We start from the raw sequence: 20,412 nt of genomic DNA on the forward strand, positions 1-20,412 counted from the left end.
TTTCTTTCGCCAACCCGAGAAAAGAAAATAAAAAAATAAAAAAGAGAAAAAGAAACAGATCTCATTCAATTTATTACGGCAAATGTTATCGAAACGATTAACTTTTTATACAAGCATATTTTTACGTTTATACATTGACCGTAACTCATAAATAACTAATTAATAAGAGATTGCGAATTGGGATATCAAGTTTGACTTTGCTTATTAAAAAAAAAGATACACGAACGATAACGACACACCGAGTGCTGCAAATACATTTTATTTAATATCTCCGGAAACAAATTATTAAAACGCTCACTTCGGTTGAACCTTTAAGGTACTCGCGTATTTTATTATTTCATAAATTTCATTACTGTGCTACACGTATGACGTGTAATTAACGATAACGCGAACAACCGTTCGGGAAATAAAAATTATCAAGAAAAATAAGAAAAATATATACGCGTATTGAAATTTAAGAATTGTACGCGTGAGAAGTGTAATGAGAGATCATTCGATGCCAAATGATCGTATCGTTTGCATCGTTACAAATTAATGCAAATAAATAAAGAATAAACAGAGGCTTAAGAAACATGGTATTCCTTGTAACCATCTTGATAATTGCATAAATAATAAGATTTTCATTGAATAATGTTCCAATTAATCACATTTAATTATTAACCATACAATATTCTATACGATTTTCGATAGTTTTTTTTTTTTCGATACGTGCATAAAATAATCTAATCATTTCTACAAATTTTCACAATCGTAAAAATTCGATTGGAAACTCACCGTTTCTTCGCACCGCTGGCTACCGATGGTTGCACCACGAGTGACGATCCTAGGAACGCATAACCTACGCAACAAAACGTATATCACGATTAACGTAATCAATAAATTATACATAAATTATAATATAAATAAAATATATATAAAATAAATTATAATAAATTAAATAAATTAATAAATTTAATAAATTTAATAAATTAAATAAATTATAATAATAAAATTATTATATAAAAATATAATAATTATAATAAATTAAAGCAACAAACAAAAATAATAATAATAATAATAAAATAATCAAGCTGAAAATCACACACGCATACGAGTGCATTACATACGTCAAAATAAATGCATCAAAGAAAAGAACAAATTCATTGCAATGTTATAAATGTTATAAATGAAAATCGTTAATACGAATCGTTAAATTATAAATAGAAAATCGTGAGATAGAAGGTCGTTCTCATAGAAAATATTATCATCTATATATTAAATACATATATATGTGTGTGTGTCTATGTGTGTGTGTGTTCGTGTAAATAGAAGTACGTACGAGGGATAGAATTGGTTCATTGGGTCAACGCGAACGTTGATACACAACCTGTTTTTTTTTTTTTATTACGCGCGGTCAATTTGAACTCTGACCCCCAACCTACGGGTTTAAGAAAGAAAGAAAGAAAGAAATAGAAAGGACCATAAGGAGTAAAGGAATAATTTTTCCCATGGAAATTCTCATAGTTCATATCGTTCCTAGATGTTATTTATATAAACTTACACCGGTTTCCCGTATGAATAATAATAAGAATGAGTGAACTATCAAAAGGAAAGGTATTGAAGAAAAGAAAAAAAAATGAGAAAGGCTTCCGGGTTTTACGTTTCTCACAATCCATCAGCGGAGCACGTGCAACACGAAAAATTCTTCCCCCTTGTGGATTTAAATGCATTTCTAACGGTGCTAACGTTCAAAATTCGTCGATGATAATAAAATGAAAATAAATGAAAAGTAAATAAAAGGATTCGTGTATCCCATCAAAGTGACGTACCCACCCCGACCCACCTATTTCGGTATTCTAATCAGGATCAAGAGGTTATGCGAACGTGTTCGAGTAGCATTAGGCTACTCAGCTACAAGCATATCTTTTTTTTTTATTTTTTTTTCTTTGGTTGTCTACGAGAAACTTCGTTGGATGCTTTCCTAAACATCTTACATGTGTGTAAATATTCTTACACACACACACACACACGCACGCGTGCACGTTAAGTTGGTCAATAAATCTGCGCAATGTTTGCCGTTGATTGGATACAAATTTGAACGAATTTTATTTTGATCGATATGATATATGTATATTAATTGTTAAGTTTTATTTTTTAAACAAATCAAATTTTTCTTTAATCAATAATAATTCTGTTAATATAATATTAAATAAGATTATATTTATCAGTTATTAATTCTTACCGCACTGATGATAATTCTTTTGAAAGAAATGATCGTTGCACGTATCAACTTCCGTCATAATTAATTGTTACAATTAATTAATAATGAAAATTTAATACGAAGAAAAAGAAAAATGATCGATTAATAATTGATCAAATCGATCTAACGATAAATGTTGCACAATATTATTGCACGATATTATTGCACAATAATTATTCAACGATTCGCGATTAATAATTATAAAGAAAATACGAATATTTTAACGAAATAATCGAAAAACAATGAACATATTTTCACTTAGACGACTAATCGCGATATGATTCGAAGAACAACAGAACGTTCTATCTATAATACTTTTATAGAATGATTTGATATAAAGGAAAAGGTCGATACGTTAGAGAAATATAAACAAAAATGTTGTTAGTTTCTCGATGGTGATATAAGAAATCATCGATTTGTAAATATTCGATTTGAATTAATGTTTAAGAAATATATATCTACGAATTTAAATTATATATATTATATTCCGAATAATATTCTACGTTGATATTATCATCGATCGATTCAAATCAATTGCCAAATAAATCATTAAATCTATGTTTTGTAATAACACATTACACAATTATCGATTAATTTATTATTTACGATTGAATCTAATTTGTTCCCGTTATATTTGAAATTAGTCGAGGTGTCTCGAGTGGTTAACATTCTCAAATGTTAATAAACAGATTCAATCTATCTCTTTTTTTTTTCTATTCAGGTTATCGATAACGATCAGCACAATTTCACAGCTGAGTGTTTCCATTCCTTTCCACTTTTCGTTGCTGCTGCTGTTGTTGAAACTGCTGTTGTTGTTGTTGTTGTTATTGTTGTTGTTGTATTTAAATATGCAAGATGGTTTCGAAAAAAAAAAAAAAAGAAAACCGGGTGCATCATCACATATTCATATGCGCATAGTAGCATAGTACAATAGTGTCACGAGGAGTGGTACGAATTGTTGGCAAGTAGTCTATTAAATAAGAACGTAAAGAAGTAATGTGTCAGAGTAGGAGAATAAGTGGACCAAGTGAGACCAGATTGGGAATGCGAATGAAATGAATGAATTGAAAATACGAGAGAGAACCTTAACCCAGTATAGGTGAATCCACGTGGCAAACGAGTGAGATGGAAAAATAAAAAGAGAAAGAAAAGGGAAGAAGAAGAAGAAGAAGAAGAAGAAGAAGTAGAAGAAGAAGTAGAGGAAGGAAAGAATGAAAAAAAATGAAAAAAGAAGAAGAAGAAGGTAGCATCTAAATGGCTATTTAGCATGTTCCGTGTCAAGTCCATACAACCCCTTTCGAATTGATCCACCTAGCAACAATAAAATCTTCCTAAATGTTCCTCCTCTCCTGGATAAATGGTAACACACACGTTACATGGATTGATGGTTGGATGGACGACTCGTAGTACTCGAGATACACAACAGGTTTATCATAAGAACGAACGACTATTTGCGACAAGTTGTTAAAAGATATTTTCAGGAAGAGTTTTTAGTATACATTTAACGACACTTTTATGTTATTTCGTATTATTCGTATTAAAATGTTAAACGTATGTCTGTGTCTGTGTCTGTGTTTTTTTTTCCTGTTGTCCTCCTATTACGAGACAATTTTTACTTCGTCCTATTTTATGTTCCCATTGGATTTTGTTTCTTTTTTTTTTTCTTTTGACTTTTTATTCGAGTATTTGATACACGCGTTTTACACCACTTCCGTGTTTTTTTTTTTTATTCATTCTAACGTGCGTTATACTAATCTTTTAGGGTAGGGAGTTAGGGTTCTTTTCTTGATGTCCCAAAGTTTCACGCTTAGTCTTCCGATTGGATACATAGGAACGAATCGATACAGACAGCTGCGAAATTTCTGTTTTTCTATTTTTTTTTCTTTCTTTTCCTTTTCTTTTCTTCTAATTCACCCTCCTCTCGTTTCTATCCGTGTAAATTTCAAAAAAAAAGCCATTTTTACGCGTGATATTCTTCCACTCTAATTCGTTCAGATTTATTGCACCGAATTTCTTTCTTTTTTTTCTTTTTTTTCTCTTCATTTTTATACGACATGCCATTAACCACCATAATCATCCATCTTAATAATTAAAAAACATAATTCGTACGTGAATTCCTGTATCATCCGAGACACTTTTTTATCCGATTACCGAATCGAAAAAGAAAAAAAAAGAAAAGGAAAGAATGAATGAAGAAATGAAAGAAGGAAGGAAGGAAGGAAAGAAGGAAGTAGCATGGGCCTTGTCTAAAGTATATAAACCATTTCGAAAAGGGTCCACCCGTTAGATGCCTAAAATATACCGGCATTTCGTATGGGGCGCGCTGCTAAGAAATGCAGAAACAGCAGTTGCTATGCTAGGTGGTACTCCTCCCTCTGTTAACACAAGCATACAACATTGTGTATGCATATACACATACACGCAAACATACTAAAGTGTGAGGAAGAAAGAAAGAAAGAAAGAAAGGAAGAAAGAAAGGAAGGAAGGAAGAGGGATAGAGAAGCAAGTCTCTCTGGCATCCTTTTTCTAAGCCATCGAAGAAGAAACTCGTGCAAGCCTGACACACACACACACACACACACAGAGAAACATACAGAATACCATTCACGTGATTACGTAGACGAGGGAGTAAAGGTTAGAAAGAGATAGGAAGATGTTGAAGTGTAAGAGAGGGGTTATAAGATTCTGTAGTATTACTGTAGTAATAGTGGTAATGCTAGTGGTAGTACGCTGATGTGATTGTATTAGTGAAGAAGGGGACAAAAAAGAGGGAGTGAAAACGAGATAGGGAAGGTTAGCTGTTAGGTAGGTAGGTAGGTAGGTAGGTAGGTAGGTAGGTAGGTAGGTAGGTTGATAGGTAGGCATTAGGACGGGGTGAGGGGTAAAAGGAAGAGGTTGGATCACCGAGGGATGGGGTAGCGCGCGCGCAAGTGAGAGTGAGAGAGAAAGAGAGAGAAGGGGAAGAGAAAGAAAGAAGGAAAGAGAGAGAGAGAGAGAAGCTGTTTCAAGTAATATGTGTGTGGAAGAAGGAAGAGCGGGTTCCTCGGGGCAAGTCGGTGTACGACCAGGGCAAAAAGAGTAAGAGAGATGGAAAGAGCGAGTAGAGAGTAGGTTAGCAGGCTTTCCCGAGGGAGAGGGTAATAGCGGATTGTCCTGGTGAACGAGGAGGACGGCAAGTGCCTTTATAGTGGGTCAGTACTAGTCGGCACCCGGCTAGCGAGCTTTCAAGGTCTCCCCCTCCCCTCCCCCCCGTTCGGTCCCCCTCCTACCTTCCTTTCTTCCTTTCCTCCCTCACCCTCTAACCGTGGCATCCCCTCCTCAACGCGGTCCCACCAAACCCTCCCCACCCTTTTCTCCTCTCTTCTTTCCTCACCTCTTCTCTTCTCTTCTCTTCTCTTCTTTGGCCTAAACGAAAACCGCCAGGTAGATGAAACCTACTCGCTTTGGTTGAACAAGAGCAAGCTTAGGAGAAAACGAACTATCCCTGTCTTGCTTGCTTGCCTGCCTGCCTGCTTGCTTGCTTGCTTGCTTGCTTGCCATCCATCTCTAATACATATTCCTTCTAGTCATCTTCTTGTCTTTCTACATTTATCCATCTTTCTATCTTTATCATTATCTTTTTTTTCTATCTAATTTTCATGATAGGAAAACTTGATATAAGGTATAAGAAGACTGAGGATCCTTAAACGCGTAACGGTTTGAATTTTGAATTTTATTTTATTTCCAATCGTTCGTTTCTTTTTGTTCTTTTTTTTGGATTCATGTTTGAAAATAATTGTTTCTGTTTTCTTTTTTATTAAAATAATTAATAACAGAGTACGTTAGCACGCAGTTAATATCGCAGAAGAAGCACACATCTGGAAAATAACTACTCTGCGTTTTATTCGACTCCCGAGACGCAGCACTTTTTGGTTTATCTACTCTCTCGCATACTTGATACACGAAGGAAAGGAAGTAGATACACTTGGGAGAGTATACTGAAGTTTATTTAATTTCTTTTTCTCCCCCGTGAGAAATGAAATAAAGTCTTGTTTCTGTTTGACATAAGAACATTTTTCTGTTTCCTCGGTCTTTTAGAATTATTTAATAACATATACCAAAAGAAAACAACTGATTACGAATAATATCAAATATATAATTAATCAATCTATACTCTCAAACTATCTTACGAAATTACTGTATTTCCACACCCCCCCCCCACCCTCGCACAATTCTACAGACTCACAATTATCATTGAATAATTTGCTTTTTTTTTCAATTTATTTTCTACTATCTTTTTATATTTTTGTTCAAGTATGACATAATATTCGGATATATCTTGGAGGAAAGAAGGAAAGCGGTTAGTATAAAAGAACGTGATTGAAGAAGGTAGGGTGAAAGTACGCGCGAAAGGGAGAAAGAGTTAGAAGCCTGCACGTATAAATACACATATGTGTGTGTATGTGTGTGTGTGTATAAAAGAAAGAAAGAATGAGAGAAAGAGAGAGAGAGAGAGAGAACACTAGCTCCACGGGGAAGTAATGAAATATTTGGATAGCGCTGAGCGAGAATGGGAATGGGAATGAGAACAGGTTCCTGTTGCGCATTCCAGGCCGATGCTGAATGCCGATGCCTTGGACACGGCGGTTGCCACGACTAGGTACATAAATTACTATTGGGTTACAACTCGTTGAGCTTAGTGTCCCACGGAAATCCTTCTCTTTGCTTATCCTGACTCACAACTTTTCCAAACCATCAACGAATTAGAAAGAGAATAAGAGAGAGAAAGAGAGAGAAAGATTGAATGTGCAATTTGAAATTAGTTTTACAAGGATTCAAGGATCAAGAATCAAACTGACTCTATGGTAAAGTAACTAGACAGTTTGAACAAAAATCTGACTCAACTTTTCCAAACCATCAACGAATTAGAAAGAGAATAAGAGAGAGAGAACATTGAATGTGCAATTTGAAATTAGTTTTACAAGGATTCAAGGGTCAAGAATCAAACTGACCCTATGGTAAAGTAACTAGACAGTTTGAACAAAAATCTGACTCACAACTTTTCCAAAACATCAACGAATTAGAAAGAGAATAAGAGAGAAAGAGAGAGAGAAAGATTGAATGTACAATTTGAAATTAGTTTGTCAAGAATCAAACTGACTCTATGGTAAAGTAACTAGACAGTTTGAACACAAATCTGACTCACAACTTTTCCAGAGCATCAACGAATTAGAAAGAGAATAAGAGAGAGAGAGAGAGAGAGAACATTGAATGTACAATTTGAAATTAGTTTTACAAGGATTCAAGGGTCAAGAATCAAACTGACTCTATGGTAAAGTAACTAGACAGTTTGAACAAAAATAAAATCACTAACGATATGTTCTCTAACTGAATTCTAATTTAATATTCGAGTTATACCAATTTTTGGTTAAATTTCATAACAAATAAATGATATTTTCTAATCCGGATCGATTAGAATGTAGAACGCGAATGCGAATATTGAAATAAAAATAGAAATAGTCGAAAGTGTGTGTGTGTGTGTGTGTGTGTGTGTAAATGCTGTTAGAGAAAGGAATAGGAATTTAGAAATCGATGTTATATTCTTTTTTCGAATTTGCATTGTAACGAACGAACATTTCTAATCTCGTATGATTAGAATATAGAATAAATATAAATATTAAAATACAAAAGCAAAAAAAAAAAGGAAAGAAAGAAAGAAAGAAAGAAGACGAAATAGAGAATTTAGAAATCGAATTTCTTGTTTGATTAAATTAACGCGTTTTCTTCCCACGAATTCGAATATTTTTCAATCATTAAAATGATAATATTGAAACCAGAAATTAGAAAGAAAAAAACTGAAAAAATGAATTTTTTTTAATGAAACGTAAAAAAAGAGAGAGAGAGAGAGAGAGAAAGAAAAACAAAGTGAAGAAATTCTCGCGTTACACGTGTAAGATTTGATCGTAATTAAAAAAAAAAAAAAAATAGAAAAAGGTAGTAAAAAGTCCCGTAGAAATGGAAAATAAAAATTAGTCCGCGTTGCGCGAGGACTCGCGTGATTTTTTGGCGGGCACGATTTTTTTTTTCTTTTTTTTTTCGGATTCCACGAGTGAGAAGGAGGAGGAGGAGGAGGAGGAGGAGTGAGGAGTCAGGACCTATCTTAACGTGCGTGGACCCACTCGCTTCATTCGGCAAACTAACCTACCCGTCTAAGTAATCCATTGTACTCTTCGTGTTCTCTTTGTGTGGCCGGTCTCTCACGCTGAGAAGAGAGCTCGGCGGAAGGGAAGAAACGAACGAGAAACTAAACGAACCAACGAAAGAACGAGAGAGAAAATCAAAGATGCACGAAGAATATGTGTACGTGTGTGTGTACGTTTGTGTATGTGAGAAAGAGAGAGAGAGAGAAAGAGGAGAAGATGGGAAAGAAAGATGTATGCCACAAGGCCAAATGAGAACGGAAAGATTTTTGCTTTATTCTTTGCCGCGTGAAAAAAACCTGAGAGAGAGAGAGGGAGAGAAATACCGATTCGACTAATTATAAATATTCTAATTTGATTTTCCCTCCGAAAAATCGATCACGGTATCGAAATATCGCAATTTTCTCGTATTCTTATTTTTCTTTTCTATCACTTTACAATTGGAATGAATTCTAAAAACCAGAGAGGGAGAGGGAGAGAGAGAGAGAGAGATAAATACCGATTCGACTAATTATAAATATTCTAATTTGATTTTCCCTCCGAAAATCTATCAATCTATCGATCACGGTATCGAAATATCGCAATTTTCTCGTATTCTTATTTTTCTTTCCTATCATTTAACAATTAAAATGAATTCTAAGCGAGATGATTAATGTTTAAAAAATGTTTTGGATTGAAAGATTAACGATTAGTTTAAATATACTATTTTTTATTTCTGATAAATTTTGCTAATATCATTAACTTAATCATCATAATTGTTAGCATGGAACCAACTTATGGGTTTGTCCTTGGTTTTATTGATCTAGAATTGAATCGTTTCGAGCGAGGTTCTTTGTCGGTTCGAGAGAACGAGAGTGTACGGTACACCTGGATATATATATGGTGGTGCACACCTTTCTACTACCGTCTAATCGACGATAAAACAACGAGGAAACAAATAGAAATAGAATAACGAATCGATCTTATTATAAAAAATCGATCATAAAAAAAATAAGCAGATAAAAAACAAATAAAAAGAAAAAAAAGATTTGAGAAAAAAGATTGACACGAGATAATATGAAAAAAACAGATAAGGTGTCTCTTATGTACATAAATAAATCGAGCTTGAGATTAAATTTATAAATCAGTCGAGCGATCTATCGATCGATCGATTCATCGTATTAACATCGTTATGTATATATATATATATCCATTGAAAGATCGAATTGTTGATTATTGAGTATAGGGTGTAAGAGGATCGATAAAATCGATCGATTCTTCTTTATTTGTCGCGGTCACGTTACTCGCAACGAGTTGCAACGGTTCGCTAAAGACGATTTATTGTTGCTAATTCATTTCATTTACCTTTCCTTTCAGATTCGCACTTCGATTACTTAATAAATGTATCAATGTATATGTTTATGTATATATTATATATATGTGTGTAGATAATTTACGGCTGAGTTGATTGCATTCGCACGTGCAACTGACCCCGTCCTCTGCACAGTCGATAGTTTATCCTTTATATTCTTCCTTCCCCCCTCTCTCTCTCTCTTTCTGTCTCTCCTTTGATCCTTTTTTTTAGAGATAATGTTCAAAGAGAGAGAGAGAGAGAGGTAGGTAGGCTTCCGTAATTCATTTCTTATGCATTACTTCAAGGAACTAACGCATCGCTTGATCACAATTTACGAGCAGGAAGTAGATCCTTATTTCTGCATTTGTAAACACCGTTCAATCTCATCTGTGTGTGTGTGTGTGTATGTGTATGTGTATGAAAGAGAGAGAGAGAGAGAGAAGATACCTCGTAGACGTAAGAGTATTAATAACAAAAAGACAATATTTAATTGACGTTAATTTATATAAAAAAAAAAGAAATATAAAATCATTTTCAACGATAGAAGAAAATAATAGAAAAATATTACCTGGGCAAAAAAGAAAAGAAAGAAAAGAAAAATAGAATATTTTGTCAAATATAAAAGAAAGAGTTAGATAAATAAAATCAAAATGAATGAACATATACGAAAAGGTATCTTTGAATATTTAGTTTTCGAGGAGGGCCAGTACAGGGGAAAAAAGAAATAAGACGAGTAAAAGGAGAATTCGGGTTCGCGGTGCGCGTTCGTTCCTAGATTAAATCACTCGGTCAGTTTTCTTTCGGGTAGCAGCCGGCCCGGACAAAGGACGGCATTTCTCGGAAGAGACTCGGACCGAGACTTGAGAATTAAAATAATATCCGCTCGTTCGGAGATTAATGGCGCCGTGCTGATGCAATTTTTCGTGCGACCTAGCCGTTCGAGAAACGCAGCTCAGCCCACCACCCCGAGGACCACCACCCCACCCCTTTATTCTCAAACTACACCCATCTTCCACGAGCCACCACCCTCCTACCCTTTCTCCCTCCCTTTTTTTTTCTTACATTCATTCCGAACAACTGTTAGACATCAACTTCGTTAGATATCATCGATTACCACCTATGCCAAAATTCATTGTTACGTTTTGTTTTCTACTTTTTTTTTATTATTATTCTTATTTAATTGAATTTGATTTCATTTTTATTATACGCCATGATATTACATCGAATGTTGTTTGATGTACTTTCACCTTACGCGCCATTTGTTCGAACAGCATAAAAAATTAATTATCACATCCTTTTTCTCTAATATATAAAATTGTATTTTAATTGCACCGGTAATTAATCTCCTACCCCATCCCTTGGTCGGTCTAACGCAAAATCAATTGATTTTACGAGTTATTTTCTTCTGCCCCCCCGAATATTATTTTTTCAATTATAAAATTTTCCCTATATAATTTATCTCTTACAGATTTTAATTATTTTAATAATTCAAAATATATGAATTTTTGTAAACATTTCTTTTTATCATCGTCTCAATTGGTCGTCGTTATTACCGGTTACAATTACGCGTGTTTCGAGAATATTATAAACTTTTTGTTTTCTCGTTTCCTGAGGGTAAGAAATCAGAGTTGCCAACGGTGCAACGTAAAAGGTAAAATTAGCATTGCGAGCTTGGTTTCTCCATGTAATGTAAGAGTCGTAATCGGGCAGGTGCGAACGATCTTCATTTTCGATCTATCCATCTCATTCTATTTTATTCTCTCTCTCTCTCTCTCTCTCTCTTTTAAGAGATATATCTTGAACTCATTCACGCTATCTCCGGCTTGTCCATGTTTTATATCCTTCGATGGATAGTTCGTGGACCGGTTCATTGAAACCTGTCGAAAGAGACTCGGCTTTCTTACTCGTACCTGACAATTACGTGCGCACGTGGGGCCTACCAATTCCACCATGCGTTACACTCCTATAATAATAATAATAATAATCACGTATTTATTATATGTACAACCAGAAACATATTTACGTGTACATATATCTCGGATTTTTATTACATCCAATTTACTTATACTTTCGTATTTTTATATTCAACACCCCTTTTTATACCAATTTGTATATATTTTACCCCATCTATATATTTACTTATTATTTTTATTATACGTATTTATTCCTTTCTGTTTTTTTTATAGCTAAACGTAAAATCTATATTTTATATATTATATAAAATAATTATTTTATAAGAATTCTGTGAACAAAATTTTTCGAATCTCACGTATTTATTAAATGTCTTTATCGCGAATACTTTCTCCCTCGTTTTATTTTATTACCTGATTTTTTTATTTTTTTATTTTTTTTTTGCTTTTCTCTCTCTTCCCTTTTATTTTTCTTCGCGAAGAAAAATAAAAATAAAATAAAATAAAAAAGAAAAGGAAAAAAGCCCGTAAAAATGTTCGTATGCAAACGCGAGACGTGCGACATTCGTTCTCGAGTTCTTGGAAAAGGATTGGACGTGGTGCTATCATACAAGCGGATCAATTTTAAACTCAGACATCGGTTATCGGATCTCTGTGAAGGAATTCGTCGCGCGTGTCTTTCATTCTTTTTTTTTTTTTTTTTTTTCCTTTTTTCTTTTCTTTTTTTTTCTTTTTCTTCCGTTTCTTATTCTTTATTTCTTTTTACTCGCAGTTAATTGGATACCTATTACGGGACCACCTTCGATACTCCGCGATCATTTGTCGATATTTTTCTTATCGATTCTTTTTTTCCTTTCCCCCCCCCACCCCTTACGATTATTCGATCGATTTAATTAATACGAGATACATGTTTGCCAATTATTATTATTGCAATCATTAAGCGATTACATTAAAAATGAACAATTTTTAAATATTAAATAAACATTAAAACGGCATTATTTTCAACAATTATTCAACACAATGATTATTCTTTCAATTACTTTTCTTTAATTAATTTAATTACTTTTAGTTTACCAATTAACTGTCATCCCTAATCAAACTATCTCTATTCTTTCATTACCCTAATTCAAATATACGAAAAAATTACAAATAAATCTACAAAAAAATGTAGAACGAGAACATCCCGTGATACTTCAAACGAATCATTTTCAAATAGGATTTCTAACGAAAACAAACGATTGCTCAACTACCATTTTAATTTTTAATAGAAAATCTCCCCCCTCCCCCTTTGATCCTTCCGAAAGGACATCTTGTATTTCGTTGGAACACAGTCATAAACATCCCTTTTCCTGTTTCTGAAGTAGTCAGAGAGTCTCACACCAATTATATTCTAATCGTTATTGTAATAGTAACAAACGTTATGCACGATACAATAGAAAAGAAACTTACGAGAGATGAAAAGAGAAAGAAAGAGAAACCGAACGAGTGTTATATACACGCACATGTACTTATATGTGTGTGTGTACATGTATGGAGAATATTTGGCGGCAAATTTTCGAAGCGGTTTCTCTATGGATCTTCACTATGGTCCTATTGAATTCTACCTCTTCATACCGGTTTCGGAAAGCGTAACGATTTGAAACCGTTATTCCGCGTGTCAGGCTCGTTTCTCGCGTTTGCTGACGAGTTTCCATCTCTCTCTCTCTCTTTTTCTTTCTAATTCTTATACTTTCTTATAGTATCTGTATGCATATGCCCATGTATGTGTATGTATGTGTGTGTGTGTGGTTGGAAGGCAAAATTGACCCGACCGGATGAAGATGTCACGCTTCTCCATCTTATTTTTTCTCTTCTTTTTGCATATTTTTTTTTCTTTTTTCCTTCCCTTTTTATTCTCTCATTTTTTCTTTTTTTTTTAATTGATTTATTTATCTTATAACGCAACAACAAAATGTGTAACATTGAAATGAAGATAATCCCTAAATATATTTCAAAGTACTTTTAAAGATGCATCCTTGAGACAGAAAAAAAAGAAAGGAAGGAAGGAAGGAAGAAGAAAAGAGAAAAAAACAGAGAGAGTGTAACTTTGGTTAACTGCAAGGACCGCAACTCTTTCTTATCAATATTACGATGGAGATCAACGACCATAATTAGCATTTCTTTAAAGTCCCCCCTTAGCAAAGAAAGAGTTCGTAAGATGATTTTAAATATCCAATAATTTCTCGTAAAACAGAAGATACGAATAAAAATTGATAGATGTGGAGAGGGTTAAAAAGAAATCAATTGTCATTTTCTACGTCTTTGATAATAACAATAAGTAGGGGTGGGGTGGGAGGTGGGAGGGGGTGGAGTAAGGGGACAAAAAGTATACTCGAATGTATAATCTATTACTTTTGAAATGAACTCGATTAACTGATGAAGGAGAACGCAAATATTACTCTTACATCGTTATACTTTGTCATTGCTAGAAATAAATGAAAAAGAGAGACTGGAATGAGAATGAGAAAAAGAATCCAGAAGGGTGGTGGTTATGGTGGTTATGGTGGTGGTGGTAGCGACAGTCAGGGGTTTGGGGGAGAAGAAGGAAGGTTGAGTTAACGAACGATAATAAACGAACGCGACGCTAGCAAGATTCCGGCAGCTGTACAACGAAATAATCCATGGTAGAGTACACCATACACGTTTTATTTAAATGCACATATGCATATACGTATATGAGTGAATACGCGTATCAGTTAAATTTCCGTGGTGTTTCGGTTCTCGAAAACTAACATCGAATATCGCGATTATCTCCATCATCTTTTCACACAAATGACAATTTATTTTTATCTATTAATCTATTCGTCGAGTCTGTCCGTTTATCCGTCAATCGGTTTACTTTTTAATTACGTATGATTTTAATTGACGTCGTATTTGAAGAAGGTTGAATCGATCGAACGAGTATTATCGAAAGTTGTTGTTCCTTTAAAAAGAAGAACCGAGGAAAGGAAAAGAAAGAAAGAAAAAAAGAAGAGGAAGGAGAGGGAGAAACACGAGAGAAAGAATTTTTTGGTTGGTGTCGGTGTTACCGGTGCTACACAACCCCACAGCGCCCCGTTTAACGGCTAATTTTCGTTTTATTTTCTTCTTTTTCTTGTTATTTTTCTTTTCTTGTTGCTTTCATCAGGACAGGTGCTTACTTCGAACGAGGCACGCGACAAATCGTGCCGCGACCGTTCGTAGCACGCTCATCATCGTCATCTTACTTATTTTATCACTGCTGCTATCTCTTTTCCTTTTTCCTTCCTTTAATCTTTATCGAAAAAGAAGAAAAAAAGTCGATGTAATATGCGAATCACGAGACGACATGCGAACGATTTTCAAATTGATTTTTTGTTTTACTTTTTTTATTTAACGAGCTCACATCAGTCACGGTAATGTAAGTAAACTTGTATGCATTTTTGTGCATAGTGTATTATAGAAAGACTGTAAATAAATAATATACCTAGTATTTCATAATTTAAGAATATTATTTAATAATTTGAATGATGTGTGTGTGTGTGTGTGTACATTAATAGAAAAACAAACATTTAAATAAAATAATATATATATTTTTTGTTAAGAAGAAGAAGAATGTTTAAAAATTAAATAGATCTAAATACTTGGTTATAAGAAAATAAGAGTATTAGGGTATATAGAAGAGGAGCAATAGAAGAATGCAGCAATTTCCTGTCCTCGACACACGCCTATCTCCCTCTCCTCTCTCTCTCTCTCATCTCTCTCTTTCTTTCTCTAACTCTCTGGTCCCATCACACCAAACCTAAAAGCCGTTTGGGTGAAGAGCAGTGCCTGTTCACGAAGCGAAAGAAAAATGAGAAACGAACGATGAGAAATGAACTAAGTTTCGGTGGGAAAAAAGATAGACTTATAAATCCACATACATTCGCGTTACCCCTACACACACAACGCACAGATATATCTTTCTGCGTATATACATTAAAGAAAAAAAAAAAAAAAGAATAAAAAGATGGGTAGCACGTGGTTACCGCAAAAGATACGAACCGAAATAAAGATTCCGAGTTGGCTACAGTGTAACAGAAATAATAAAAACGTTGGATTTATTAAATCGATGTGTTGGGTGAAATGGTTGGTGAGATGAGTTTGAGAATGAGTTTGTTAGTTTGTTCGTGACTTTGGTGTAAGTAATATTTAAGTAAGTAGTACTAGTCTCGTTTCTGATGCTGTTGCCGGTGCTGTTGCTGGCATTGGTGCCACCACCACCACCACAATTCAAGTTCCACACAGTGCTTGTGTGTATTCTAAACCTCCTAAGACTAGGCCTTAGAGTTCGCGTAACACTCGACCCACCAAACTAGTTCTCTTGGCCTCGGCATATACTGAACAGAGAATTAGAAAGAAAAAGAGAGAGAGAGAGAGAGGATGATGGTGGTAACGCTCTCTCCTCTTATGCGCCATTGTATCCGAGCATCGGCTTCCCTGCGTGTGTGCCCTTGCTTCTTTGCAAGAAGCAAGAACGTAGGAACCCTCCTCTACGTATGCCGAAATAGAAGGAAGATTAGCGTTCGCATATATATATTTATATATATGTGTGTGTGTGTGTGTGTTTAAGTATGTGTGGATATATGTATGCATCTATATACAGTCGGTCAAAGAAATATTCCTACGTTCTCTCTTCTTTTTTTTTTGTCTAGTTAAATATCTTACTTTTTTATTATTATTATTATTATTATTATTATTATTATTATTATTATTATTAATTTAGAATTTTGTTCGAGGATTTTTATATGAATAAATTGTCGAATAATATATCTCCTCCTCAGGTAGTTGTTAATTTAAAACACGCGTCATACAAGAAGAGAATGCAATCGCAAATTGATTGGCATCTCGCGCATCGAAGATCGAAAACCAAAAAGAGAAAAATACAAAATAAAGAGGATGAGAGAGAGAAAGAGAAAGTCACGAACGCTAAGATAATTCGTTTCGCGCACACGTTCGGCACGAAAGGAAGGAGTCGTTCCTCTTCTCTGTAATTATATTGACGATCCTCTCGTTATACCCTGTCGACGTCTTTTAACTACAACGCTTTTTGTTGGTAAATGTATGGTAAAGGAATGAAATTAAATAATAAGAAAAATAAAAAAAATAAAAAAAAGAAATCCAAGCAACCAATGATCGTATTTTGGTGCCAATTGCTAGAGAAAAAAAAACGAGAAAAGAATTATTTATAATTCAAAGTCAGAGGAGTAAAGAGAGATACGCGGATACGCGATCACAGAAAGAGTGACTAACCGATTTCGGCGGTTCGCAACGAACGACCGAACAAACGGCTGGAAGAAGAAGTGGTGTAGAAGGGTAGAGAGGAATAGAATGAAGAGAAGGAGGTGGTGGTGGGTGGGGTGTAGCGGGGTGAGGGGGTGGAAATACGAGGTCGACGGTATCCCACGAAGTAAATTTCGTGCTGCTCGCGGAGGAGGCGGTTGCGGTAGTAAAGAGTAGGGGCTTTTCGAACCCATGCGTCACACCTATACGCGATGCATGACCTTGACCACGTTTTTTTTGGCGGGAATATCGTTGCGCCGCTAAAATACGACTATTCTCGATCTAAATTCCTTACGATATTATTTCCAATCAAATTTAATACTTTAAACTATCTCTTACAATAATATTTTGTATGGAAAATGTAATTTAATTCCTATCGAAAAATTCTTCTTGATTAATATGAACATATTTTTAAATATATTTATTAAATTATTGTCTTCGAGTATGATTGAAAAATTCAAACGAGTTTCATAGATTATTATCAGATAGTTATCTGAAAGATGTGTGATTGGGAAGGAAAAGTTATTGCGATCGATACGAAGAATTATTGGAAAATATTTCTATGAATGCTTGTCTTTTTCTCTATTTCGACTTATTTCAGGTTCTTTCTATCGCTCTTTTTCTCTTTCTCTCTTGTTTTTCCTTCTTACTTTATCGATGAACGAGTGTGCAACGTAAACGATTATCAGGAACTTATCTGCGAACGGTTGGCTACGCGTGATCTTGCCGGTATATTCTACGCCATTTTGAAGATGCGCGCGCAACTCGTCACGTGGATGTTTTTCCATGCTCGACACACGAGGAGGAGAATCGAAATCTCTTGCTCTCTTTTTCTCTTTCTTTATTTATTTCTCTCTTTCTCGTACGATCATTTTAAAAAGATAAAAATAATATCGAAACTATGATTTCAATTTAAAAGATCAATTTAAATTACAAATGAACGATTAATCGAATTATTTGTATTTGGTTTGATTAGTTCGCCAATTGTTCCTGTTCTTCTCCCGAGATAACCCATATATACCATAAAAAAAAAACATTACGTGTAGGATCTAATGTTGAAATATATTTTACTACACAGCATATATCCGGTACCGCGAACAAAGATACATTTTTTTATTTTTTATTTCGACGGAAGCGTCTCGGAAGTCGCGAACAGTGGTTCTCAAATAGAATCATCTAACTCGATCCTCTTATATTGGACGCGTTGTAATCTGATCGATTCCGATGTTACACAACTGTGAAAAGAACCCTGTTCATTCACACAACGATCTTATAAAACATATTTTTTTACTGATAAAGAACAAAAAAGAGAAATTTTCGTCGTGGACATGTACTTAAATCCCAGTTATAAAAAAAACATTCGTAATAAGCCAATGCCGAAACGATAAGATTAAGTCTTAAAATCGTGGAAGTTTGTCCACTCCAATTAGCCGAATGAAAGATAAGCGGGCACACACTTTGAACGTCTTTGATCTTCTTCGATCGTTCTTAAGACGATCGAAAAGTGTCGAGTGGGTTCATCGACCGTGTCTCATCAATCGAGAGATCGTATACGGTACTACACGTGTTTCTACACTCTTATTCATTTTTGTATTGATGTATGCATGTACGTACGTATGTATTATAAAACATTGACTTTTCATTTAATCGTCTAAAAATTATTAACTTCTATTTATTCCCCTCCATGACACGAAGTATGCAACGAAACGTATGCGAAAAATATGGGAAATAAATTATGACAAAATTTACAAAATATAAATAAGAAATATATATGAAAGATATATATTTTTTAAATCTTCACATTTTTTGAAACATAATCAACAATATACCGAAATATTAATCTATAAAAATATTAAAAAACTGATTTTTGTGTTAACAAAGCAAGCATAAGCATGACAAACCCAAAGAAATACATACACACACGTCGTTGTCATAATCGTATTTATAATATAATTAACTAAATAATCAGGAAGGCAAACACGACTCAGTTCGTCAGATAAGAAAATCTTCCCGCGCAGTGAACGAGAGATCGAATTATCGAAATCTCTCGATACAACGACGACGTGTGCTCGTTCAATGAATATATTGAACAATTTTCTTTTTAAATTAAGCAAAAAGCATTAAGCTGTTGGATAATTAAGGGAAGGTGGTAAGGAAAAGCATTTGCGTTATTGGAGAAAGCATGAGGGATTATAAAAGCAATGATTTCAATAGATTTCATTAGATATTTTTTTTCTTTAATATATAAATGATTGAAGCATAGGAAGAAAAAAGCGTGGCAAGATAAAAAAAAAGAAAAGGCAAAATAATGATTGATAAGCACAACAATATTCAATCCAAGTGTTTTTGAATCATCCTCGTCCTTTGGTATCCCAAAAAGCAACACGTGAAATCCTTCGTTGTCGTCGTCTTAGTAGCTGACGTTTATCCTCATCCCTTGTAAATCTTGCGTTGTATACATTGAAAGAGCGAAAGCATAACAGCATTTGCAAAAGCTTTGATTATTATAAATATATAATCAATTAGATTAGTTGTGTTCAAGTCGGCATTAGAAGAAGCAAGCTGTTTATTCTCGACCATCTGATTACGATGATGTCGATGAAGATGAACTCACCATTAAGTTTATCGATGGCACGATCTGCGGTTGATTGGTCTGCGCAATCGACGAAAGCGTAACCACCACGCTTGACCAGGATAGTTGTGCAGGATAAATTGTGATCCTGGAATAGTTGTCTCAATGCGTTCTCGTTGCATTCCGAGGAAAGATTACCGACGTATAGTTTCGACATTTTGTTCTTCTATCAATTATTATTCTTCTTCTTCTTCTTATATATTATAATAATAATTATTATTTAATTGTTATAATATGTTAATCTTTGACTTCAGCGTTGCCGGGGTTAATGGTAGCAGTTGCAGTAGTGGTATTTGTGCTTGTAGAAATCAACAGTTGCGATTAGTCTTTAATCTTCGGAAGGATGAACAGAACGGAACAGAACAGAACAACAGGAGAACTAAGTACGTGAATACGATGATGATGACGACGACGATATACCCGTGTCGTATCGAAGAGATGAGAGGAGAGCACAAATTTCGCGATAGGCGGCGCTTGGACAACAACTAACTTACGTACGTACGTACGTACGAACTTACGAACGAACGAACGAACGAACGAACGACCGAATGAACGAACGAACGAACGAAAGAACGAAAGAACGAACTAACGTTGATGATGACGAGAGGAGACAAGCGTAGGAGGAGTTGTTTGAACACGACGATTTTCACGATCTTTTTTTCAACACGATGATGTTCTTTTATTTCTGTCTTGTTTCCCCTTTCTTTTTCTGTCTCGTTTAACACGTTTAAGAAAAATATGTAATATCACGTATTAATATTATTATTATTATTATTATTATTGTTATTATTATTATGATG

At 34.5% G+C, this 20,412-nt stretch overlaps 1 protein-coding gene across 1 annotated transcript; it reads right to left on the minus strand.

Annotated features, from left to right (window-relative positions):
• Positions 1-718: 718 nt before the first annotated feature.
• Positions 719-19,769, minus strand: LOC122522038 (insulin-like growth factor 2 mRNA-binding protein 2). Its single transcript, XM_043642827.1, has 2 exons — positions 19,595-19,769; positions 719-838 (listed from the first exon to the last, which is right to left on the minus strand). The coding sequence occupies exons 1-2, from the start codon at positions 19,767-19,769 to the stop codon at positions 771-773; spliced, it is 243 nt and encodes an 80-aa protein (XP_043498762.1). The 3' UTR covers positions 719-770.
• Positions 19,770-20,412: the final 643 nt, after the last annotated feature.

The sequence above is a fragment of the Polistes fuscatus genome, unplaced genomic scaffold, assembly GCF_010416935.1.
Source record: "Polistes fuscatus isolate 324 unplaced genomic scaffold, CU_Pfus_HIC Scaffold5, whole genome shotgun sequence".
Classification (NCBI taxonomy): Eukaryota; Metazoa; Arthropoda; class Insecta; order Hymenoptera; family Vespidae; genus Polistes; species Polistes fuscatus.

Coding starts and splice junctions, on each gene's coding strand:
- LOC122522038 (XM_043642827.1), bottom strand. CDS start 19,769: ATGTCGAAACTATACGTCGGTAATCTTTCCTCGGAATGCAACGAGAAC. Junction 839..19,594: donor TGCCATCGATAAACTTAATG/GTGAGTTCATCT, acceptor TTTGTTGCGTAG/GTTATGCGTTCCTAGGATCG.